This window comes from Lineus longissimus, chromosome 8 (genome assembly GCF_910592395.1).
Source record: "Lineus longissimus chromosome 8, tnLinLong1.2, whole genome shotgun sequence".
Taxonomy (NCBI): Eukaryota; Metazoa; Nemertea; class Pilidiophora; order Heteronemertea; family Lineidae; genus Lineus; species Lineus longissimus.
The window spans coordinates 8,153,300-8,174,948 of record NC_088315.1 but is presented as its reverse complement, the minus strand read 5'-3'; the positions used below and the strand labels follow the sequence as shown (position 1 = coordinate 8,174,948).

Here is a 21,649-nt window from a genome sequence, read left to right as displayed (position 1 = left end):
ATCCATATCTCGATAAAATTGGGACTGCTGCTGTAAATTTGAGGCACTGTGTATAATACTTGCAAACGATTGCTGCAGCGCAATTAGGTTTTAAACTCCTCCACTCATCTCGTTTGTGTGCCTAGTGCTTCCATCTATTAGTCAATGCTGTAACTTTTAACAAAATTTGTCACAACCTCCAGTGTCTCCATCTCTTGGCTTCTGTGAGAACTGAGCAATGTACTCGTCAGTCAAGTTGCTGCGCGTTGTACATTGCATCCAGCTCATTGGAAATCATTCTCTTTATCGCCATCTATATTTGGATCAAGAAACAACCTGTGAGGCGGCTTTCTCACGGTCAATCTGCCGCATGGTGATAAAAGACGAAATTGATTTTCCTCTCGAGTGTGGTGATGACTTGTTGGTGAATAATGGCCTGACTGAATTAATTGCCGAGTTCCAGGAAAAGGACATTGGATATGTTCTATTAGAGAGGAAGGGGATTGCAGTGCTCTCCACAAGCCCATGGCAGGGGCAGGCAGTCTCACCACTTTGTGAAAAACACGAAATTTACTTTTACTTTAGTGTGGTGGTGATGACTGTTGATAACATTTTGCCCAACTGGATTCAGTTCCCAGTTCCATGTTCTCATTGATTGGACCTCATTGTACTCTTGGGACACATTTTTTCACAGGCTGTGGAGATAATCCAATACATTTTCCAGCAAGTGTTAGGATGAATGAATAATGTTTTTTCCATTGCCTGTCAAAAACTCTGCCCAGTTTCGGGCGCTGTGTGTAATCGTCTCGGCAGACAGGGTTAAAGATATGAATATTCCATGAGAATATACGATTCTGCCACCGCCGAATTAGTCATGGAGGACTTGGCAGTCTCCCGATATATTCGTCACTCGACCCTCTGATATCCGGGACGTACTGCTTGTGCTAATTCATCAAGTGAACAGCCAGAATGAGTCTTTGCGTATTTTTGGGTTGGACTGTCAATCACACCCTTAAAAGCGGATGAAAATTTCAAATTTAAAGCATTTCGTCTCACAACTTTTAAAAACTAGCATATTTGCCCAAGATCAGTTCAGTGAAAATTTTACAGTCTATGGCTGTTTTCCTAACGGTCTCTAACATAGATGCCCAGTACTGAACACTTGGATCCAATTCACCATTGAGATCATTGTAGTGATGTCACTCTCGGGACCGGAAACTGGTGTGAGAACAGGGAACTGTCCTGTGCTAAGGCTGGAAGGATGAAACCAGTACGATATCACTGAAACCATACTTGTCCACAGAGACAGATCCTGTTCGCATGGCATGTGATGCTACTACATACAAGGTCTATGGTCAAACCAATAAACCTAAAGAGCGCCAAGAACTCGATGTGCAGAAACACTGGCGTAGCATCGCTCAGAATTAGCCCGTTTAGGAGCTGATAATGTAATTGTTGGGCGGTTTAGTATGGTTGTAGCCGGGCTGTGTTTAGCCGGTGCGGTGGATATGCCATGTCTATCATATTCAGATGGTTCGGGAGTGTCCTAGGGGGAGTTAAGGTACGATGCACTTTAATTTTTTTTCTCTAAATGTTTTGTGTTTTTTTTCTGAGTGGTTCTTGCTGTAGCGTTTATCAGTTGTATTTGGTTTTATGTGAGGATTTCAATGCAACAGGTGGAGATGTTCTTTGCCTGCACTAACTTTAGATCTTGTGTCTGCTATAAAATCACGAGTTACCATTTTCACCGTCAATCTGATTATTGATTCTTAATGACACTCACCTGTCTGTTTCGCTGACGTGATTACTGTAAATGGGAGTGGTGCTCGGCATTGTCGGATACATTGCTATGGTCCGACACCGGTCCAAGGTCACATGACCTGCATTTCAACCAATCGGACATCATGTTTCATGGCGACGAAAGAGAATCAGATCAAGAAGAAGTAAATTGATTATGAAAATCAATGAAAATATTATATTTTCAATTTCTGACGTTTTGTCATTTTGCCAGCCTGTCTGTTAGTCACAGTAAAGGGAATGGAAAGCGACTCTACTGTCTAGCACTAGTAGTTTAACCCTTTGACATGTTTGAAGACCAGTTGGTTATTTTTGTGGCAAATCTTCCTAAAATGTCAAAGCCATTTGGATAATGTTTCTCTTTACTTTGACTGTGTACTTTACCTAACTCCGCTGTTTGCAGGCGTTCAAAGGTTCTTTCTGGCTCCGGAATGATACAGCCGGACATTGAAGGTACTCTTCTCCTTGTTGATGGTGATGTCATAGACTCTTTAGATGGGAATTCTTCACCCAAAATCTGAAGCACTTTGAAACATTCCATCATTTCTCCAGAAGTGATTCCCAATGGTTTGATTTCCGAATATCCTGCCTGGCCTCTCATCTCATTCTATTTCTTCATATTTCTATTCAGAATGCAGTCTTTATTTCCCCCGACACCCTCCTGCTCTATTTGCCAATTACTTCCATGCTATATTAGTAATTTGTTCGCGTTTGGTCAGATAGGGAGAGCAATATTGAGCCATCACAGACATGTGAGTGATATCACCGTCATGAAGACCTTGAGGAGTTTAATTGAACCTCCCTTCAAAGGTATGGAACCTTAGAAAGGAAAAGTGGTTCAATTTGATAAGACTTTCAGACAGAATCTAAGTGTATGTAAACAAGTTGAGCACGGCCTTCCACCTCTGTTTGTTCTGCCCACTCAGAAGTGTATGTAAACAAGTTGAGCATTGCCTTCCACCTCTGTCTGTACTGTCCGCTCAGTTAGACATTCAGACAGAATCTAAGTGTAAGTGTATGTAAACAAGTTGAGGATTGCCTTCCACCTCTGTCTGTAATGTCCGCTCAGTTAGACATTCAGACAGAATCTAAGTGTATGTAAACAAGCTGAGCACGGCCTTCCACCTCTGTCTGTTCTGCCCAGTTAGACATTCAGACAGAATCTTAAGTGTATGTAAACAAGTTGAGCACGGCCGTCCACTTCTGTCTGTTCTGCCCACTCGGAAGTGTATGCAAACAAGTTGAGCATTGCCTTCCACCTCTGTCTGTACTGCCCACTCCGCCAATGCTTTACCCTGGTTCAGCCATGATAGAGTTAAGAGATGTATGACACTGGTTCAGCCATGATAATGTTGAGAGGCAGTCAGCTAGTGTTAGTCTATTGTCTTGAGGCCCCAATGTCTAGGTGTCACCGTCACCAGAACAAGTTTATCCAGGGTGAAAGTTGGCCGATTTTATAATTAGCAGACTCAGCAAGTGATGTTTAAATCTCGTAAGACTGAGGATCAGGCAATCTATACAACCACAAAGTGCAGACAGGTCTGTATCTATGGTTACCAGTTGTTTGATACATAAATGATAAATGAAGAAGCCACAAAAAAGAATGCTCGGCGTGCTGTCTATCGATTGTTTGAACTTGTTCATTTTGGATATGATTTGATCTTGAGATCCAATTTCAATTGAGCTGTCCGCTTTCATGTCTGTAGGGACTGTCATGATGTAGTGGTTAGATTCCTGGTGAAGTCATTGGAGAATTTACCCTATGCTACATGTAACATGATTCTTTTCCCTCTGCACTGAGTAACATATCCTTCTGCTTCAATTGGCAGTTCCCACCAGACAATGCGAGAATCTGCACGTTTTTTTAGCCGTCTGCTTAAAGTTATTAGCTTAGAATGCAGAAAACTGCTACCAACAACGCTTTCCCTCTGTACTGGTGTCGGACCTTAACTGACCACACCAATAGCCACTGCCAATAGCATAGCCACTTGCTCACCAAGGGCAACTCATTTCGCTCTATGACAACATATAGATACCAAACCTGTCATGATCTGGACAGCCTAGTCTTGACATAAACAGCCTGACAGTTTCTTCATTATCTTCTGCCGCAGTTATTAGTGGAATGAGACAATAGTCTGGGAGTGTTTGCTCATACTCCTGTGGGCTTTGTCTGCCCGTTTTCAGTCACTTATAAGACATTTTAGCAGCGATCTAGCTTCTGAAACATCCTTTACAAAACCTGTTTAGACATCATCCACAAGTTTGTTTTTTTTCTTTGATTTCAGGAGACAATTGTTTTCAAAGTGCCACCCAACATCCTTTATAAGATTAAAAGTAAAGTGTATGAATTTCTTAGATTTCAGGTTAAAACTCATTACAAATAGAATGAACTTTTCATCTGCCGTTAACTAATGTGCTGCCCCCTTTTATGTCTTATAGGTGCGAGAACGATTACGGGTAGCATTAGAGAGAGTTCAACAGCTAGAGGAAGAGGTATCAGGACAGAATTCCGAGGTAAGATACCATTTTTGCCATCCCAACTAGATATCAAAGTGATGATTGTGTACCGTGATGATTGCAAGAGCCCAGGTTACCATTTTAGTGTTCAGGTTTGCTCTAAGGTAGCACCACAAGTAAAAGTGTAAAGTCACAGGTGACGTTTGGCAGTAGAGTCGGGAGCTGAAATTAGAATTGGTGTAACTCGTGGACGAGCTCTCTTTGTACAAGAGGAAAGAGTATATTGTACCCCAAGTATATAGGCCTGCCTAACCAACCAGGATTCCATTCTAGCCTTGCGGTTGGTGCGAATGTCCCCATCACCGAAGTCAAGCAACATTAAGCAGAGCTTGTCAGTGGATGAATTGCTTGATACAACTGGTGATCTTGGCAGCATGGCCTGGAACTAAAATTTGAATTGATGTAGCTCACGATCGCGAATGAGCTCTCTTTGCCCAAGGGGAATTGTGAATAGTACCCCTGAGTATATAGCACCGCCTAACCACAAGCCTGGCGATGGAGGATACTATGTTACATATATGTGTAGCTGTGTGGATGAGAGCATGATTCAATGAAATTTTTCAAAGTGCGTTTTGCTGTTAGTGTCTGGATTCACAGTTGGCAATGTGAATCATCTTTTGGCAAGTAAGCAACACAGCCAAGCTTTCTTGGCTTCCAAAGTTAGTGCACTTGGATGGGCCAGTACATAGTTGTGAATAAACACGTATTGATTTGCTTAACTGGAAATGCGTACTTGGGGAATTAGCTCCTAGCTGATAACGACCGAGATAGTCAACAGAAACAAAATGGCCGTACATTGCCTCGATATAAATCGACACGGCCGTTCACCGGCTGCCGCTTCTGAAACAAGCCGACCAATTACCGAGGGAGGTATTGTACCTATGTTTATCAATTACGGCGCCAGACCATCTTCTGCTGGGCTAAAACCATTCCGGAACATCGCGGACCATAAACTATAGCCAGGAGGAGAAGTCCGTACCGTTAATCCACTTTTCCATCTCTCCTCCACGATTAGTAATGCGCACCTTGAATATCTAATCCGCGGTTGTGATATCTGTGTTAATTTGCGGATATTTCCTGTTCATAAACTGTTCCGCGCTCGTTGCGTCGGATTGTGTTTGCTGGTATGGATTATACTCGCCGGATACCTGTGCATATTGTTGTAACAAGCATTATTGATGACCGTAATTGTACTTTGTTTCATTTCATTTCATGTTCACATTCTGTGATGGAGAGAGGACGTTTGAAATTTTCATTGCTTTCTGCTGGTCTCTTTTGAAAGCATAGTTTCCTGTATTGCAATGAAAGAGAAAAGAACACTCGTGTGTGGACTTTCGAACTTTGGTTGTTCGTCTTCAGTGTCAGTTCTGTCACTCATTTTGTGGAGGACTATTTCCTAATTAGGAGTTACGATCAAAATCGAGTCATTGTGAGATAGCTTCCAAGTGTTTTACCTTCTTTTTGGCTTTCATACGAGTAAAAGCCTTTCTACATCTGGCCAGGAGTACTGGAATATGATAGGCTCTTGGCTTACCACACTGAGATACCAAGCCTGCAGTGGTTTTGGCTCTTGGCTTTACCACACTGAGATACCTAGCCTGCATGGCTTTACCACACTGAGATAAGGAGCATGCATGGCTTTGGCTATTGGCTATACCACACTGAGATACCAAGCCTGTGGTGGTTTTGGCTCTTGCATTTCCACACTGAGATACCTAGCCTGCATGGGTTTACCACACTGAGATACGGAGCCTGCATGGCTTTGGCTCTTGGCTTTACCACACTGAGATACCAAGCCTGCAGTGGATTTGGCTCTTGGCTTTACCACACTGAGATACCTAACCTGCATGGCTTTACCACACTGAGATTCGGAGCCTACATGGCTTTGGCTCTTGGCTTTACCACCCTGAGATAACTCGCCTGCAATGGCCTTGGCTCATGATGTTACCACACTGAGATACCTACATGTAGCCTGCAATGGCTTTGGCTCTTGGATTTACCACTCTAAGATACATGAAATGCTTGATGCACAGCACAAAAGGAGACCTTGATGAATATTGAATTCACATTGCGAAAAATGAGACTTGTTGCCTCAAGGGCTTTGAAGGAATTCCAAAGAAGAAGTCTTTTCTGTTGATAACCCATGTATTGCTCCTCAACGTTTTGATTCCAAATTATAGCAGATGCCAAGTGGGGTTTTGAGCCCATCTTTCTCCTTTCTGCACTGATGATGCATATCAATGTAGATGACTCGTCACATGCAGCAACGATGCAGACTGGTGTATTGACATGTTGCACTGTTGAGTTTGAAGTTGATCAAATATGTATGGGATTTTACATCATTCTTTTATGGTGCGATCCCAAAATGAATTTCAAGTTGTCTATGAGTTAAGGTAAAGTGGTACAATTACACATGTAGCTCAGTGTTATGGTGAACCATTACAATTGTGGACTTTTCCCAGGTTTTGTGATTACTGACCAATGAGTTTCAAAGCGATGAAAGGAACACCTGTAAAAGCATGTGTCCCACTCTCAACTTCTTAATGGAATCGGGCCTGAAGATTCCCTCAGTGAAGCTTCTATTTCCGTTAGGTTATGGCCAAGCATTGCACACACCCCTGCAAACTCCCCTTCCTACCCACTGGAAATACACCTGCGATTCAATGTATGTGTTCCTAACCGGCAATCAAGTCTGTGAAAGAGAGCTCATGGACGTATATTGTAGCATTCCCTCTTGTTTCTAATAAATGAATATTTGGACTTAATCACCAGGAGTACCATCATCTTGTTGAATATTTCATGGAATTGGGTGTGAAGATCATCAGGGGAGGAGGAATTAATGACTGCTGAAGTTGTAGATAGCATTATGGTAGCTTTTCGCTGAGGCATTTGGGTGCAGTGGTAGCGCTGTGGAAGACAGAAAACAAAGCATTCATCCTAACCACTTTAAAGGCAGTCTTTGTTTTGAGGCTGTATTCACTCAGTCTTGCTGTTAGTCTTGACTCAGAGAGGTGGGCAACCCTCGGAGAGGTAGGAAGTGCTCGTAGAGGTGGGCAACCCTTGGAGAGGGGGGTGGGCAACCCTCGGAGGGGTGGATGAGCAACTCTCGGATTAGTGGGCAACCCTCGGAGAGGTTGGCAATGCTCGTAGAGGTGGGCAACCCTTGGAGAGGGGGATGGGCAACCCTTGGAGAGGTTGGCAATGCTCGTAGAGGTGGGCAACCCTCGGAGGGGTGGGGGCCACCCTCGGAGAGGTGGATGAGCAACTCTCGCAGTGGTGGGCAACCCTTGGAGAGGAGGTGTTGCTGACCATGGAACGAGAACACCACTGAAGCAAGATTTGTCCATTCTTGACATCAGGGACAAGTTTTGCGTCTTTCTTTTGCCAAAAGATGTCACCATCAGATTGTAAATATTGAGTTGGGTTTTGGCTATTGGGTGCATATTTCATAAAAAGTCTTCCCATTGATGAAGATATCTACTTGATGTGTCTGGTGCATGTCCTCCTAATGACATGCATAGGGTAACCAATACATTAAGCTGTCAAAATTACGACCCAGTTCCTCCGGTTCTGAATGATGGTATGATGCTGTATTCTACTGAGTGTCTGCGTGTAATGTTGCGGCTTTGATATGAAAATCGAAATTTTCTGGCCAGACTACTTGAATTATAGGGAAGGAGGATAGGTGTTAAATGGCTGTCAAACTCTGGAGCTAGGATTTGCGATGTTGTGTGGTTTAACATTTCCTAGGTTTGTTTTCAGGCATATGAAGAGATGCCACAATCTGGGCTTGGCAGAAATGTGTTGATATAGTTGTAGGAGAAGGTTTTGCCTACAGCGGGTCGTTGGTGTCTTGAAAAATGAAAGATGCAGCTCCTTGTAGGAAATGCTTCATGGAACTATAAGGTGCCTCTCTATTTCTTTGCATAAAAGTTTAATCTTGATGTGCTAGGAGTTGTAGGAAAGGTTGTTCACCGTATTCGTGGGTGTCCTCGAAAAGGCCATATCCCTTTGTAGGATTTGTTGTGAAATGGAAAGGAGGCATAAGAAGGTGGCTCTCTCTAATTCTATCCTGACATTTGAAACTCGCTACTGATGTTCTTGGAAGCCTTTAAAGGTTGGACATTGGCCCTGGCTATCTCAAGTGTCTTAGAAAAGTTTACATTTTTCTCCCTTTCTTGATGTCTCTTGGTGATGATAAGAAGGTCATGGCTTTAAAAAAAGGCCCGATTATCCTTCCTTCAAAAAACTTTTCTTTGAACTCTACCGGTACAGAATTGTGTTGACTATAAATCAAGTAGGTGGCTGTCCGGTTAGGTCCGGTTTGGTCTTTGCTTGTCCGGTTAGGTTTTTGAATGATGTGTGCAAAGGATATGCAAACAGCCAATTGGGTTTGTAGCTTATTCTTGGAAATGAACAGTATTTTCCACTGTTGCGTCCAGAGTTCCTACATTTTGGTCATATTTGTCTACAAGCAAACAAGCAATTGAAATCACATGCAATGATAATCGCTCGTTTGCAATGATTATCGCAGGTACCTACAACAAGAATTGGTGATTGCATCACCCTGTGATCAATATTAAACCCGGCGATTAGCGGATTCACCTGCAGACAACAGTTTTCTAGTTACACTTTCGCAGGTAGCAGTCGTTCATTTTGGTGGCGTTTAATTGATCCAGAAGCCTTACTCCGTCACCCGAGAGGGACTCTTGAGGATTTACAATGTTTTTATGGGAAAATGTGATAGCTTGTCTCTTTCTTGTGGCCAAATTATGTTCATTCGACTGCCTTTGGAACAGTAGACTCGGAAGCGTCGGAAAAAGGTATCCACGTCTGTGGTCGGATATGTGGAGGTGTTTGGAATATCAATGAGCAAGATGTCTTGTAACATTACGGAAACATCCTTATGCTGTTCTAGATACATTCCTTAAGTATTCCGTGAAGGAGAGCCATGTCTTGCTGAATTGTATGAATTGTCGTTTTCGTTTCTTTTGGTCAGGAATGAGATTACAGCATGTACTCTATGATGATCAGGTGCGATGGTGCGCTTACGATTGGGATATGAATTGTGTCATCTTTACTAACTCGAGGATGATCATTTGAAACAAGGCAACAGAATACTCGACCGTCTGTGAACGAAATGGTGAAAGTGTAGAGTGGTCACAGCTCTATATGGAGAAGAGATACATTCAAGAATTTCGGATTTGTTGAGTCTGAGACTTTGGAGAATTTCACAAGTTCAAACATGTCGAAAGGAACCTTTGGAGAAGACATCGCAGTTCACCCGTTTCCAGCCACAGAGTTGTTCGGAAGTCACACAAAAGTGACGTCTTTTGATTGGCTAATTTCTCATGACTGCCAAATTTAGTGCTTATCCCGATAAGTTGTGCCGAAAAATCTCCCAAAATTCCGCTTCCGGATGTCCAGGAATGCCTGACAGTATCCCAAAGGTTTCCATTGAAATCGATCAGAATTGAGTCATCTCGGATAATGTAACAAATTGCTTTTGTGCCTTCATGTACGGTGGCTACCTCGTGGATAAAATGTTGCGACTTTGCTGGTTGCTTCCTAAATGTGTCTTTCACAAGCTTTGGATGAACACATCAGTATTTCCTTGGATTGGATATTTGAATTTGTGAAAAATTACAACAATTATAGCAGTTCCATGTACCGTCGTGCTTTATATGGAATTGTGCCATAGTTTCTCTAGCGCTGGATTGGATGTTCTCCTGGACGCTGGATATTTATATCGCTGCTGACCGCATGTGCCTTAGTGTCCCGATGAACCGAATCCTAGAAGGGGGTATATCCCGCAAGATGTCCAGCCTGTGGTTAGTGGTACGTTCTCCGAATTTCTAAACCTCAAAGTTTGGTAGTATAAACCTGTGTTAAAGAAAGTTTGTTTATTATCGAGTCTTGTACCCTAATCAATGGGAGAAGCATAGAAAAATTAGTGGTCTATCAATGGAATAAATTGCACATAAAAAATTATGACTTGATTCGCGTGAGATCCTGGTAGTGGTCAGCCATTTGCCCTTCACCCTGAAGGCTTAATCTATTGCCAAGTTGGATAGTGGTTCCTCTGGGCCAAGAGATACATAATGGAGAATGATGCATCACATGATTCTGAACCTCTTTTATGTACTGGTATTATCTCATGGTAACTTGATTAACACTAGCAACCGTTTATCAGTGGGTTTTAAACTCAATCAGCGGTCCTCGAGGATTGCTCGATATTGTTTTGTCTCATGCAAACATACAATTATGGAGTTTTATAGTGTTTTCTGTGTATCTCTGACATCTTTTCAACTTCTAGTTTTTGTGTTATCAGATGTGGTTATGTCCATTCAAACGCTTGTTTTCCTGGGGCTGAGACTGTTCGTCTGATATCAGCGGACAAATTTAACGAGATGAGCAATGTGTCAAAATATATTTATTCGCGCTGTATGCAGTGGGTCATATTATCTAGTTCTGAGACCTTATGATAGGTGGCAGTGGTAGTTGTACTACACTTCGAAATGACCGCTGCAGAAGTTTATTCACTTCCAGCTGACCGAGTACAGACTGTGGGGTGATGACCATGTGGCATGGAGAGAATTGGTGCATGTCAGAAACCGGCAGTAGTACCCCATTTCTTCTGCAGGAGGGTAACATTAACTCCGCTTCTCAGCATACATTCAGTGGTTGGGCCGGCTCGTAACGTACTTGCACTATTCAGAACTTGGTCGATCAATAATGTTGCTCATGTCATGCAGACGTTTGGGATGTCGTCTGCTGGCATTTTCCTTGGATGGATTGGTTGGAAAACCTCTTTTGGTGAATCTGTATACAGGAGAATTATAGTGGTTTCGGAGCAGTCAAACAGATTTCTTTATATGAAGATGAGAGTTTTAAATTCCATTTTTTGTGAAAAGTGCTCTTTTCCAGCTGAGAACGGAATAACTGAGAATTGAATTGCTTTAAAAACTGACAGGAAACTCTCACATTTCTTTATCGATTTAACCATTTTATGAACAAGCGATAATCTGTGTCATTTAATTTAGGTTTTTCAAATACCATGAAAACTTTGTGCTAAACTTTGGAAATCATAGACTAGTTGTTTGTCTGCACAACCAGTAAACTTCTCGCAGATTGACATGAGCATTTTTTTGGAAATTGGCAAGGTAATCAATGGCTCAAGGGAGAGTCACGACTTAAAATCCTAAGACACTGCTTCCATCTGATGGCAAAGTGTTGGACGCTGACTTTGGCCAAAAAGATGGTTACTAGATGATCTGTTTTATGATATTCAAATTTATTTCAGATGTTAAAAGACTCTCGTATAGTACTCTTCAGCTCAAGTACCAGCATATTGATAAGATTTTACAAATTTCACCATTTTGACTGACCACACGTTCTTCATTTGTTTCGTTGCAGTTGTTTACGTTTCGGGAGCAGCAGGCGAAATCGCGGCATTCCAGTGGGGAGGATGGCAAACTCAACAAAACACCATCATCGGAGTCGACAACCAATGATAATAATGATAATAAAGAATCTTACCCTAAGGTAAAACATCTGAATGTTCATTTAGTGTTGCCCTAACTGAAATGGCCCGCCAGTCTTGACTTCGGCGGGGCCTCATAGCCTTGTGGTGAACTCTGCAGGCTATAGCTGGGCAATTGGGCCTGGGGAGAACCAAAGATTGTGTTTCTCGACACCCTGGCATGGGTGTTCTCGACACTCTGGCATGGGTGTCAAGGAACAAAAGTCCAGAGTCATTACAGTCCTTTAAATGAGACGTCAAACCTGCTCAAAAACCTTTTGTTGCGAAGAGTTGTGACATCGGTACAAACTACCAATGGTCGAACTTTCAGCATCCTGGCTGCTGGCAAAAATATGTATGCTACTGCAGACAATATCTGCGCATTTCAATGGTCTCCGTCGACATGTTCAAATCAATGTTGCAGTACTAGAAGTCCATTATGCCTGTTGACGAGTTGGGTGGTTCCCAACGAGTAGTTAATCTATTTTCCTAACTTGTTATTGGAAAATGGTTTGAAATCAAAATGTGTGAATTGCTTTCTATTATGGAATGGAGAGACTTTGAGTGTCATTACTTGTTGCTTGTGGGCGTCGGAAGGGAAATATGAAATGTTGTGACTGAGCCTTGTGAATGATGCGGGATGTTGGAATATACTTGAAAAAGAGAACCAAAATGTTCACTCCGCTATTTTCCATAGTTTTTATCATTCCATCTAACATACCTTCCGAATACTCTTGTTTTACAGATCTAAGTTCTAAGGTACTTGGCCTACCCTAAGGATGATTTAGTGTTGTGCAACACTACTATCTCTTTATATATGTAATCATTGAACTAAGTACCTTGGACCAGACGATATATGCACAAAATTTTAGTTTGGTCCAGGTTGCACCAGAATAGACAATCCTCGTCACCTGTTTGCCCCGTTTGTCCATCAGTTTGCAATTATGCAATTACACAGGATGGGATTTTTATGGAGAATCTGCTGTGGAAATGATGGGTTGTCTCTGTCTGTTTTGGTTAGCAACAGGTCCAGTCATCGTCGGTGTTCATTACGTGTGCCCTGGTATTTACTGCAAGGAACCCACTACAACAGTACTCAATGAAATAACGACACGGAAGATATTCAAGGGGCTACGTGTTGACGACATCCATCCGTCATACGGTCATTGGCGGATTGGCCTGTCATGATTTCCCGCTCGATTGGCGAGACCGAATGATGAATGGTGCAGACGATCTATGATCTGCTGCGTGTGTGGCAGAGGTTGTCGTCTCGACTCGGGAGTTTCTCGCCACAGGCTGTGACATCTTCATAGGATATTTAGAATTTTGCACATCTTGATAGGATTCTTTAGATCTGTGCACATCTTGATAGGATATATTGATTTTTGCACATTTTGATAGGATACATAGATTTTTGCACATCTTGAGATAAAAAAAGTGTGATGTACCCCAGCGTTCGGTGTACATCACCCCAACATTCCTGTGGAACTCAGGACACCATTTTGGCCATTTGCTTGAATTAAGGGACCCATTTGTGATATGGGGTCTATATTATTCATGAGTTTGGTTTATGTCTCACCAGAATAGGCAATCCTCTCGAACTGGTTGTCCCGTAACTGATGGTTAATGTCTGCTCTGAAATTATGCGAGATGGGATATTTATGGTGAATCTGCTGTGGAATGTTGATAGGTTTTCTCTGTCAGTTTGGCTTGACAACACCCCAAGTTAAGATTTGGTTGTAATTACCTGTGGTCTGGTTATAGGGTGAGAAACCATCTCCAAATCTTAGGACTACAGTTGGTTGGTGCTAGTTACAAGAAGTTTTGAACAGCAATAACATGAAAAGTTCTAGTGACTCCATCAAACATGCCTCGAAATTTCGGCTATGAAAAAATCTATTAGCTCATTTGTTAATATTGACTTAGTTAGCTTCGAAGCTCATGAAAACGGTATATATGTGTGGATATGTATAGGCGATGTACAACGGGATGCATGTATTGATCCCGTGGTGGAGGATCCTGGCTTGTTTTGCCGTGATAAGGCAGCGTTGATACAAATGTTGCCTCTTGACAGTTTCTTGGACTTTTGGACTGATTCTGGGGAATTTCGGTGACAATGTTTGGAACTATGTGCAAATTTGTTTGAGTTTGGAGTACTTTTTCTGGTCCGGATGAGGGAGAAATGTTTTTTCTGGATTGTGCGTTATTGCTGTGCTGTCGTGGATGCGATAGTGTTTGGATAGAAAGCATAGCATGCTGACTTGTTGCGTCTGCTGCTGTGACGTTTGTGCATGTCCTGCGGCAAATAACGAAACAAGATATGCTTCTTCTTCAGTGCTTGATTTCTAGTTGATTGTGTTTCTGTAACACCTTTAGCCCTGCGATGAGCATCAAGCTGGTTGTCTTTAGAAGTTGTGTCTGTCTTTCCCCTAGCAGCTTGGGGCTGTAGGTATTCAGCCATATAGTCTTTCGCTTGGATTGAAAGAGTTGGCGCTGCTGCAGTGAGTTTGTTTGATATGACCAGTAACTGCCATTAAGTTTCCAACTTGTCTCTTCCTTTTGTCCAGTTGGTAGACTTTTTGAGAAAGCACGATGATGTATTATGAAATTTTTTTATGTTGGTGAAATTGGTTTGTTCCAATTCTGTTCAAGTGAGCTGAGCTTTTGTTTATTACGCTGTACTGATAATATATGTTTCAGTCATCTGGTTGCCCACTCGCAGCTTATTGTTCAATTTCATGGTGGTGCACAATGTTTCATGTGCTGTTGCGGGGATGGATTCGGTCTGGCGCCTTTAGCAATAATGGCGTTAAATCTATCATTACATATTTGATATCTCATAGTCTGAGATTTATTCATATGTTTCATTAGTTTTGAATCTGTTGATACGATTTGCCTTATTGACGCAAATTCTTTGGGCCCAGTTTCATTAAGTGATAGATACTTATCAATCTATCGGAGACATTCAATTATATAATTAAATATACATGTAAATGTTTCCTGAATCATCTCAAGGAATTCAGACCTTACCAACTGAAACCAGGATAAATGCGTTTTGCTGAAAGACATCTGCCCTGAGAACAACTGTGGACATGAATGCTGCATTGTCACAAATTGGATTAGACTTTTCTGAATCAGAAGATGCTGTGTTTATCATTTACGGTGTGAGGAACTGTCATTTGTGGTCACCTTTAAGAGTGCCATAAAAAAAAAAGAAAAAAGATGACGGCCGTATATGAAAACGATAATTTAGTGCACCCAGAACTAGGGAAGCAGAGGGCGTGGAGGGTGAACTTCCTCAAGGAAAAACTAGCAGACGTGTATTCAGGGGTCAGGGTATGTTCTTATAATAATCATTATATCAATTATTTAAAACGTGTTTGGTGTTAATCGCATTGTTTTACATTTCAGGCATTGCAAATTCTCATGCATTTTCACTTTTCCTTTGATTATAGTTTTGCTCCTCAGCCATTCTACTGTTAAGTGGGGTAAAGTTGGCCCATGGGGTTGAAATTGCCCCACCTTTCAAAATCTTATTTGGGCCAGACTTTGGTAACCTCAGCTAACAGAGTCATAGCTATTAACAATGATTCAGTTGAAATAAACAAGATAAAAGAATTTACAGCGTACCACTTTGAAATGTAGTTTGCTCAAGTCGAACCCAAGATTAATAGTCTCCTTTACTTTACCTGTCAACATAGCTCTCACAAGGCAGACGAGATGAACTCACTGCCTCAAGGTTTGAACAAATACCGTCATGTTGACAAAATTCTTAACTCTTCCCGCGCTTTGTGTCTTTTCAGAGATTATCAAACGGCTCGATCGACCCGGACAGCGAGGTCAACCGCGTTATAGAACTTCAGGAGACGATAGAGAAGCAAAATAACGAAATTACAAGTACTAGGAAACAAATAAACGAACTTTCTAATAAATTAAAAGAAACTGAGGAAAGTTTGACGCAGGCTCAAAAGGATTTAATCAAGTCACAGGAACAAATAGTCAAATTACAACGAGATCTGAGAGAGGTGAGAACAACAATTTTGGGTTTGTTTGTGATCTTTGATGTACACATCCAGCTTAACCCTTTCACTGCCTGTACCCAGTGTGTACGACCGGGCACTGAATTTTCTCACATACTAAACGTCTGATAGTATGAATGATTTCTTCTTCTTTAAACATCAATAGATCTAGTTATTCTTATGATACTACCAAAAATACAGTAATTCACCTTAATTAGTCAGTGTCCCGAGTGGTTTTTGGTTACCAAACGTATGAAATATTTGGACGCTGAGTCATTTAGCAGCTTTGTTGATTGCTGCAGAGCGAATGATTAGATTTGAGACTTGTTGGTCTGTGATGTTGTAACTCTTTCAAATATCAGGGCCAGGGTTTACATAATCCTTGATATTGGGTACGTGTTGTTTTCAGGGATGGGATGGGTTGGGTTGGGAATCGGTTTGGGTGCGAGTTAGGTTACCGTAAACCCCTTTATTTTCATGAAAATGTAATTTCCATATTTTGCATCCATTTATTTCCGCGAATGGTTGCATTTTCCAATGATAAACCCATTGGTGTACCCTCTTTCAAAAATAATTTGGCTGGCAAAAATCGAGTTACAGTATTTGGTGGATGGCTGTATAGAAGATGCAACAAATGACAAAGAGTTAATAATAATTCCAAAAAAGCATATTTCCAGCATCGTTATTATGAATCTGCAATACGGACAGAACGAATGTAATGGATATGCATTGCTGGCCAAAAAACAGGATCCAATATTTGTGTGTTGTTTGATCAATACACTTGCCTGCCACTTGTTTTCGGCAGTGAGTGCTTTATTGGCTGCTCAGAAAGAAAGATATGCAGAAATATGCTGAAATATGCTGAAATATACTGTGGTAGTCGGATGTTTTCTGTGATAGAAATAGTAAAGTGATCTGAACTCAACAGATATGAACATTAAAGATCCCAAGCCTAACCCAGATGTAGCGGTTGACAGAAGAGTAGGAATAGCAAGTGTAGCTGGCCTATGCTTGGTGATGCTATATGTAATATATTGCCAGTACAATGGACCTGGATTTTAAGTATGGACCCCCAGCCTAACCTGGGCTTTTGACCCGGACTTGTTCAAGTACCCCAGCTTAACCTGGGCTTGTTCAAGTACCCCCAGCTTAACCTGGGCTTGTTCAAGTACCCCCAGCTTAACCTGGGCTATTGACCCGGGCTTGTTCAAGTACCCCCAGCTTAACCTGGGCTATTGACCCGGGCTTGTTCAAGTACCCCCAGCTTAACCTGGGCTATTGACCAGGGCTTGTTCAAGTACCCCCAGCCTAATCTGGACCACAGGCCTGGGTTTCTTCAAATTGAACCCCTGGTCTACAGGACTGCGGCGATCGATTCAGAGCATGCATAGCCAGTGGTCTGGCCGGCCTGCCATATGCATCATCTACCATGGGGCCACTTTGGGGTAATGGCAAGCATTTACGATAAAGAACCCACATATATGAGAGTGTTTACAGCCGTTAACCCCCATAACACTCCTGGCGAAGACCACTTAGAGATGACTGACCAGAACATGACAATGGCGTGGCTATCTCCATGATTTCCTCCGGGACATGAGAAATTCTAAGCAAGTGGCGTTACAAGAGGCTACATATCGTCTTAGCATTAAAAACGGGTCAACAAAGGAGAAATGTATGTGTCATGGTTGACTAATGCCGATTTTGGAATATTTTGGGAACGAAATATCTTCCATATGTAAAAATCTTGAAATGTATTCTTCTGATCTTTATACCGACTGATTTGAAATGATTGTTTTGCTCTTGACATCAAAGTGAAAATTAGGGGGTTTCAGTAGATGACCGCACTCATTTCCATGTCCTGTTTTACATCTCGTTAAAGTCTTTTTTCTCTCTTTTAGTCCGATGCACAGAAGGGAGACCAAGAGGAGCGGATAGCCACGTTAGAGAAACGGTACCTGAATGCTCAGAGAGAATCCACGTCTTTACACGACCTCAACGATAAGTTAGAATCTGAACTCGCCATGAAGGAATCAAGCCTTAAATCCGTAAGTGGCTTTGAAACATGGAAAAGTGTGGCCTAGTGAGTGGTCTTGGTGTCAGAGTGTTGGTGCGCAGACTTCATGGATTTGATATTTGTCTCTGAGACCTAGTTCCTTTTCTAGAGCAAACAAAACAGCCCATGAAAAGTTAGGCAAACACTGAGGCAGTTTTCCGAATCAAGTTCGCCAGGCCAAGGTCAAGGTGCTATTATGTTTGTTGTTCATCGATTTCTTGTTCTTTGCAGAATGAAGACAGGGTGCGGAATCTACAAGAGAAGTTAGAACTTACGGAACAGCGACTACAACAGTTACTACGTAAAGCTGAAGCACTGCCGACGGTCGAAGCTGAGCTTGAACAGCGCATGGCGGCGCTATCACAGGTAAACTACCCCACACTGTGCCTAAGGGAGACTAAAGCTATTGGATGTCTTTCCTAGAATTCTACAGATCCTCTCCTCAGGGTGAACCCGACAATAAGTCGGTCTGAGAGGATTGCCAAAGTAGACAAGTTCTATTTCAATTCGCTAGGGTAAATCATATGATCATGTGAGGTCGTGGAAAAGTGATGATTGGTCAATAGAGAGGTTTGGCAGAGACAAACCAGAGCCCAAACGAAACGCTCAGAATATGTCAGAAGGCCTGAGCTGAGATAAATTACCTCAGACAACGTCAAATGTTACTTTGACCAATTTGTTCTGGTGAAACGCATGATTGGTCCGAGCCCCAACAACTTTGTGGAACCAGTCTACTGCCAAAACATGTTTTAACCACGTGAGCAAACCGGACTTCTCTCTTGTTAAGCTTCCGGAAGCAGAACGGATGCGACTTGCTATCCTAAAATAGGACATGGATTGTCTAATTTGCCCTAGAGAGACGATTGGAAACGTGGGTGTCATCAAGATGGCACCACATTTCGTTCCCAAAGCATTCATAAATCAGAACGGCCCTCTGTTGATGAAATTGTCGTCTGCCCAAAACTGAAACGGATACGCCTAGAGTAGCACTTTGCGTGTAGTTATTCCCGGAAACCACCAACGAGAACGCATAATGAAAATCGTAAGGAGGTGTCGTAATGAAATTTCGTTCCAGAGAAGTGGTATTAACTAAAACAAGTTCCTCTACTCCTGCGTGGTTTCACTATAGAATTGCTCCACTTGAGTTCCGTGCGTTACATGGCATTTATGGATAAAATATCAAATTAAATTTTGAATATCATAGTTATTCGCGTGATGGGAATAACGGTGATCAATACCTCACTAACGTCAAGTTGGCGTGGTGTTGGCTTGAGTTAGCGTCCCACCTTGGGATAGCTTTGTCGTGAATTATTGATTTGAAACATGTATGGTTGGGTGGTTAATGTGGGTGACGGGAACAATAGGCTGGTTTTCCTCGGTTTTATTATTGGACTGGGTCCCATTATTTGGTACAAACGCAAGCCGACCGTAACCATGTACTGTAATGAAGAAATATTCTCAGTTATTTGATTTCGCTGTACTTTAAGGCCATATATTTTCACAATTATCGCGAAAAACACAATTCTGGTTTAACAGTATACCAGTTGGTTTGAAATCATTTATCCAGGCTGATCCCAGGGGCGTTAAGAAAGAAAAGAACTTGGTTGAGCTTCTTAGGCCCCAAGGCATTGATACTCGACTCATCCCCAAATCATACACACGAACAAGAACATTGGAATCTGGTTGCTAGGGCTGATGTTACTCTGGGGGAACTCTTGTGACCAGAGCTTGTAGTGATCACCAGTGGATTATACATCCATAGGGGTGTGACTTACGGCTCATTGACCATTTCACTACTAAGGACTGATCTTCCGATCAGGAGCGTCATGACACAGGCTATGATGGACCGAAATATCAGGCAAACGATGTCATGATGCGACGCACTATGACACATATCATTGCTCATTGCTGCGGATGACACTGTAGGGAACTGTGTAACATCCCGTTGGGAAGTGGTTTTAAGACGTCATCTTACCGACATGCAGTCTTTATTTGTTGTTTCCCTCTTGCCTTTTTAGTCGCCGAGGAGTCAGGTATAACGTCTTCTCTTGATAATGCTACTTATCCGTTTATTTGCTTACTTTATCCTCTACAATGCTCTGCCTTCTCAAAGCCTACTCTCAACAATGCACATGTACAGTCTTGATCCCAAATAAAAAGACACTGATTTTAAGATATCGCATGTGTTGATTAACAAACAGCGGAAATATTTAAAACAGCTACATTTGAGCTCTTCACAAGAGAGATCTTGAGAAGTTGCTCATTTCTCATTAACATTTTTCATTCTTTTGGCATGACTGTACAGTTCAATATGGTGGTTATTTACCTCGAGTACAAAAGAGCATTGTGGATGGTAAAACATCTTATCATATTTTGCTGTTCCCCTTTGGTTGGTGGCCCGCCTGGCAAATTTTGATATCTTCAAGTTGTTACCATTAACCACCCACTTGATGTGGAACATTTTTGCATGTCCCCAGCCTTGTATTTTTATTGTAGGGAATCTCCGTTTCACGTTTTTGTCTGCTTCTATGTCATTTATTTCGCAATGTGCTAAAGCGCTTGGCAGAGAAGCAATTTTCGTTGCTGCAATGCGCGATCATGATCAAAATGTCTTGTTGGGTGTGGTCATTGCACGTACCTGCGACAAGAATTGGTGATTGCTGCAACCTGCAATCAGAATCAAACCCTGCGATTACATGCTTTCCCCTCAGACAAGCAATCTTTTTATCGCTCATTGCATTGATAATTATCGGCGCGACAAAAATAACTCATAATTTTGGTCAGTGGTCAGATCTGAATGGTGCTTGTGAATGGTTGAATTTTACACTTAAAGTTGGAAAAAACATTTCAATCTAATATGATGATATGTTTTATTTTAAGTTTCTTTATTGCATGCATACCCCTTTATACCTTACTGAAGTTTCAACCAGCTATTAACTAAAACAACCAAACCATTTGTCTTTAGGTCAGACATCATAGATTCTGACTTAGAAAATTTGGCATTAGAATATATTTTAGTTGTGGTTGTCCCCAACTGCATGTTGTGAAAGTTTTTTTATTTTTCAATTTTCTAAATACAAGTATTTGCATGTCATTTCAAACTCAACTGGCTTACAGTATGTTCAGTTTCTCTCAGTTGATTGGCTTTTCGAGTAGTGGAAATATCCAAGCAAAGAAAGGCAAAACATTACCATGACACTTACAGGAGAAAGCTATGATGGCATTGTTGCAAACTGTGGCGTAGGGCAAGAAGATTGAATTTGTGTCCACGAGAGTCCTCCTCGTTCTGAGAGTGATATCGAATCTACTCACAAAGTTGCTAATTGCTTCCAAAAACCGATTGTATAACACAAATAGTTTTATAGAACAGTTTGAAGTGCTCAAAACTCTCCAATAACCCAGCAGGGTTTAAGACGGGTTGAAATCGCTCGGTTTTGACCAGTTGCGATGTTTCTCGCTTCAGGCTCAAGAACGTCATGGGTCAGCGGAGGAAAAGGTGTCAGAGTTAGAAACGGAATTGGAGGAGAAGAATCAAGAACTTCTAAGGGTAAGCGGAAGTGAAATCTTCAAATGTTGTTTACTGGAGCAATTATAGTTATAGCCTGCTTGGCAACGTTATTACTGTAGCAATTATAGTTATAGTCTGCTTGGCAAAATTTTTACTGGAGCAATTATAGTTAAAATCTGCGTGGCAAAATTTTTACTGGAGCAATTATAGTTATAGTCTGCTTTGCAACGTTTTCACTGACAAGTCAAGACTGT

The 21,649-nt window shown here is 41.8% G+C and overlaps 1 protein-coding gene across 20 annotated transcripts in view; it reads left to right on the top strand.

Moving 5' to 3' along the window:
- Positions 1-21,649, top strand: part of LOC135492535 (liprin-alpha-1-like) — a 145,285-nt gene that overhangs the window by 91,716 nt on the left and 31,920 nt on the right. For 18 of the 20 annotated variants that reach the window (XR_010448085.1, XM_064779060.1, XM_064779056.1 and 15 more), the window contains 7 exons: positions 4,216-4,290; positions 11,710-11,838; positions 15,619-15,840; positions 17,733-17,879; positions 18,119-18,253; positions 19,906-19,920; positions 21,351-21,434. Coding sequence is in view for 19 of the 20 variants with exons in the window: in XM_064779060.1 (XP_064635130.1) it covers positions 4,216-4,290; positions 11,710-11,838; positions 15,619-15,840; positions 17,733-17,879; positions 18,119-18,253; positions 19,906-19,920; positions 21,351-21,434 (807 nt within the window). In the remaining variant the exon portion in view is untranslated. Of the gene's footprint in view, positions 1-4,215; positions 4,291-10,030; positions 10,132-11,709; positions 11,839-15,618; positions 15,841-17,732; positions 17,880-18,118; positions 18,254-19,905; positions 19,921-21,350; positions 21,435-21,649 lie in introns of those variants that run through there. The other 2 variants (XM_064779074.1, XM_064779059.1) reach the window with 2 other exon arrangements.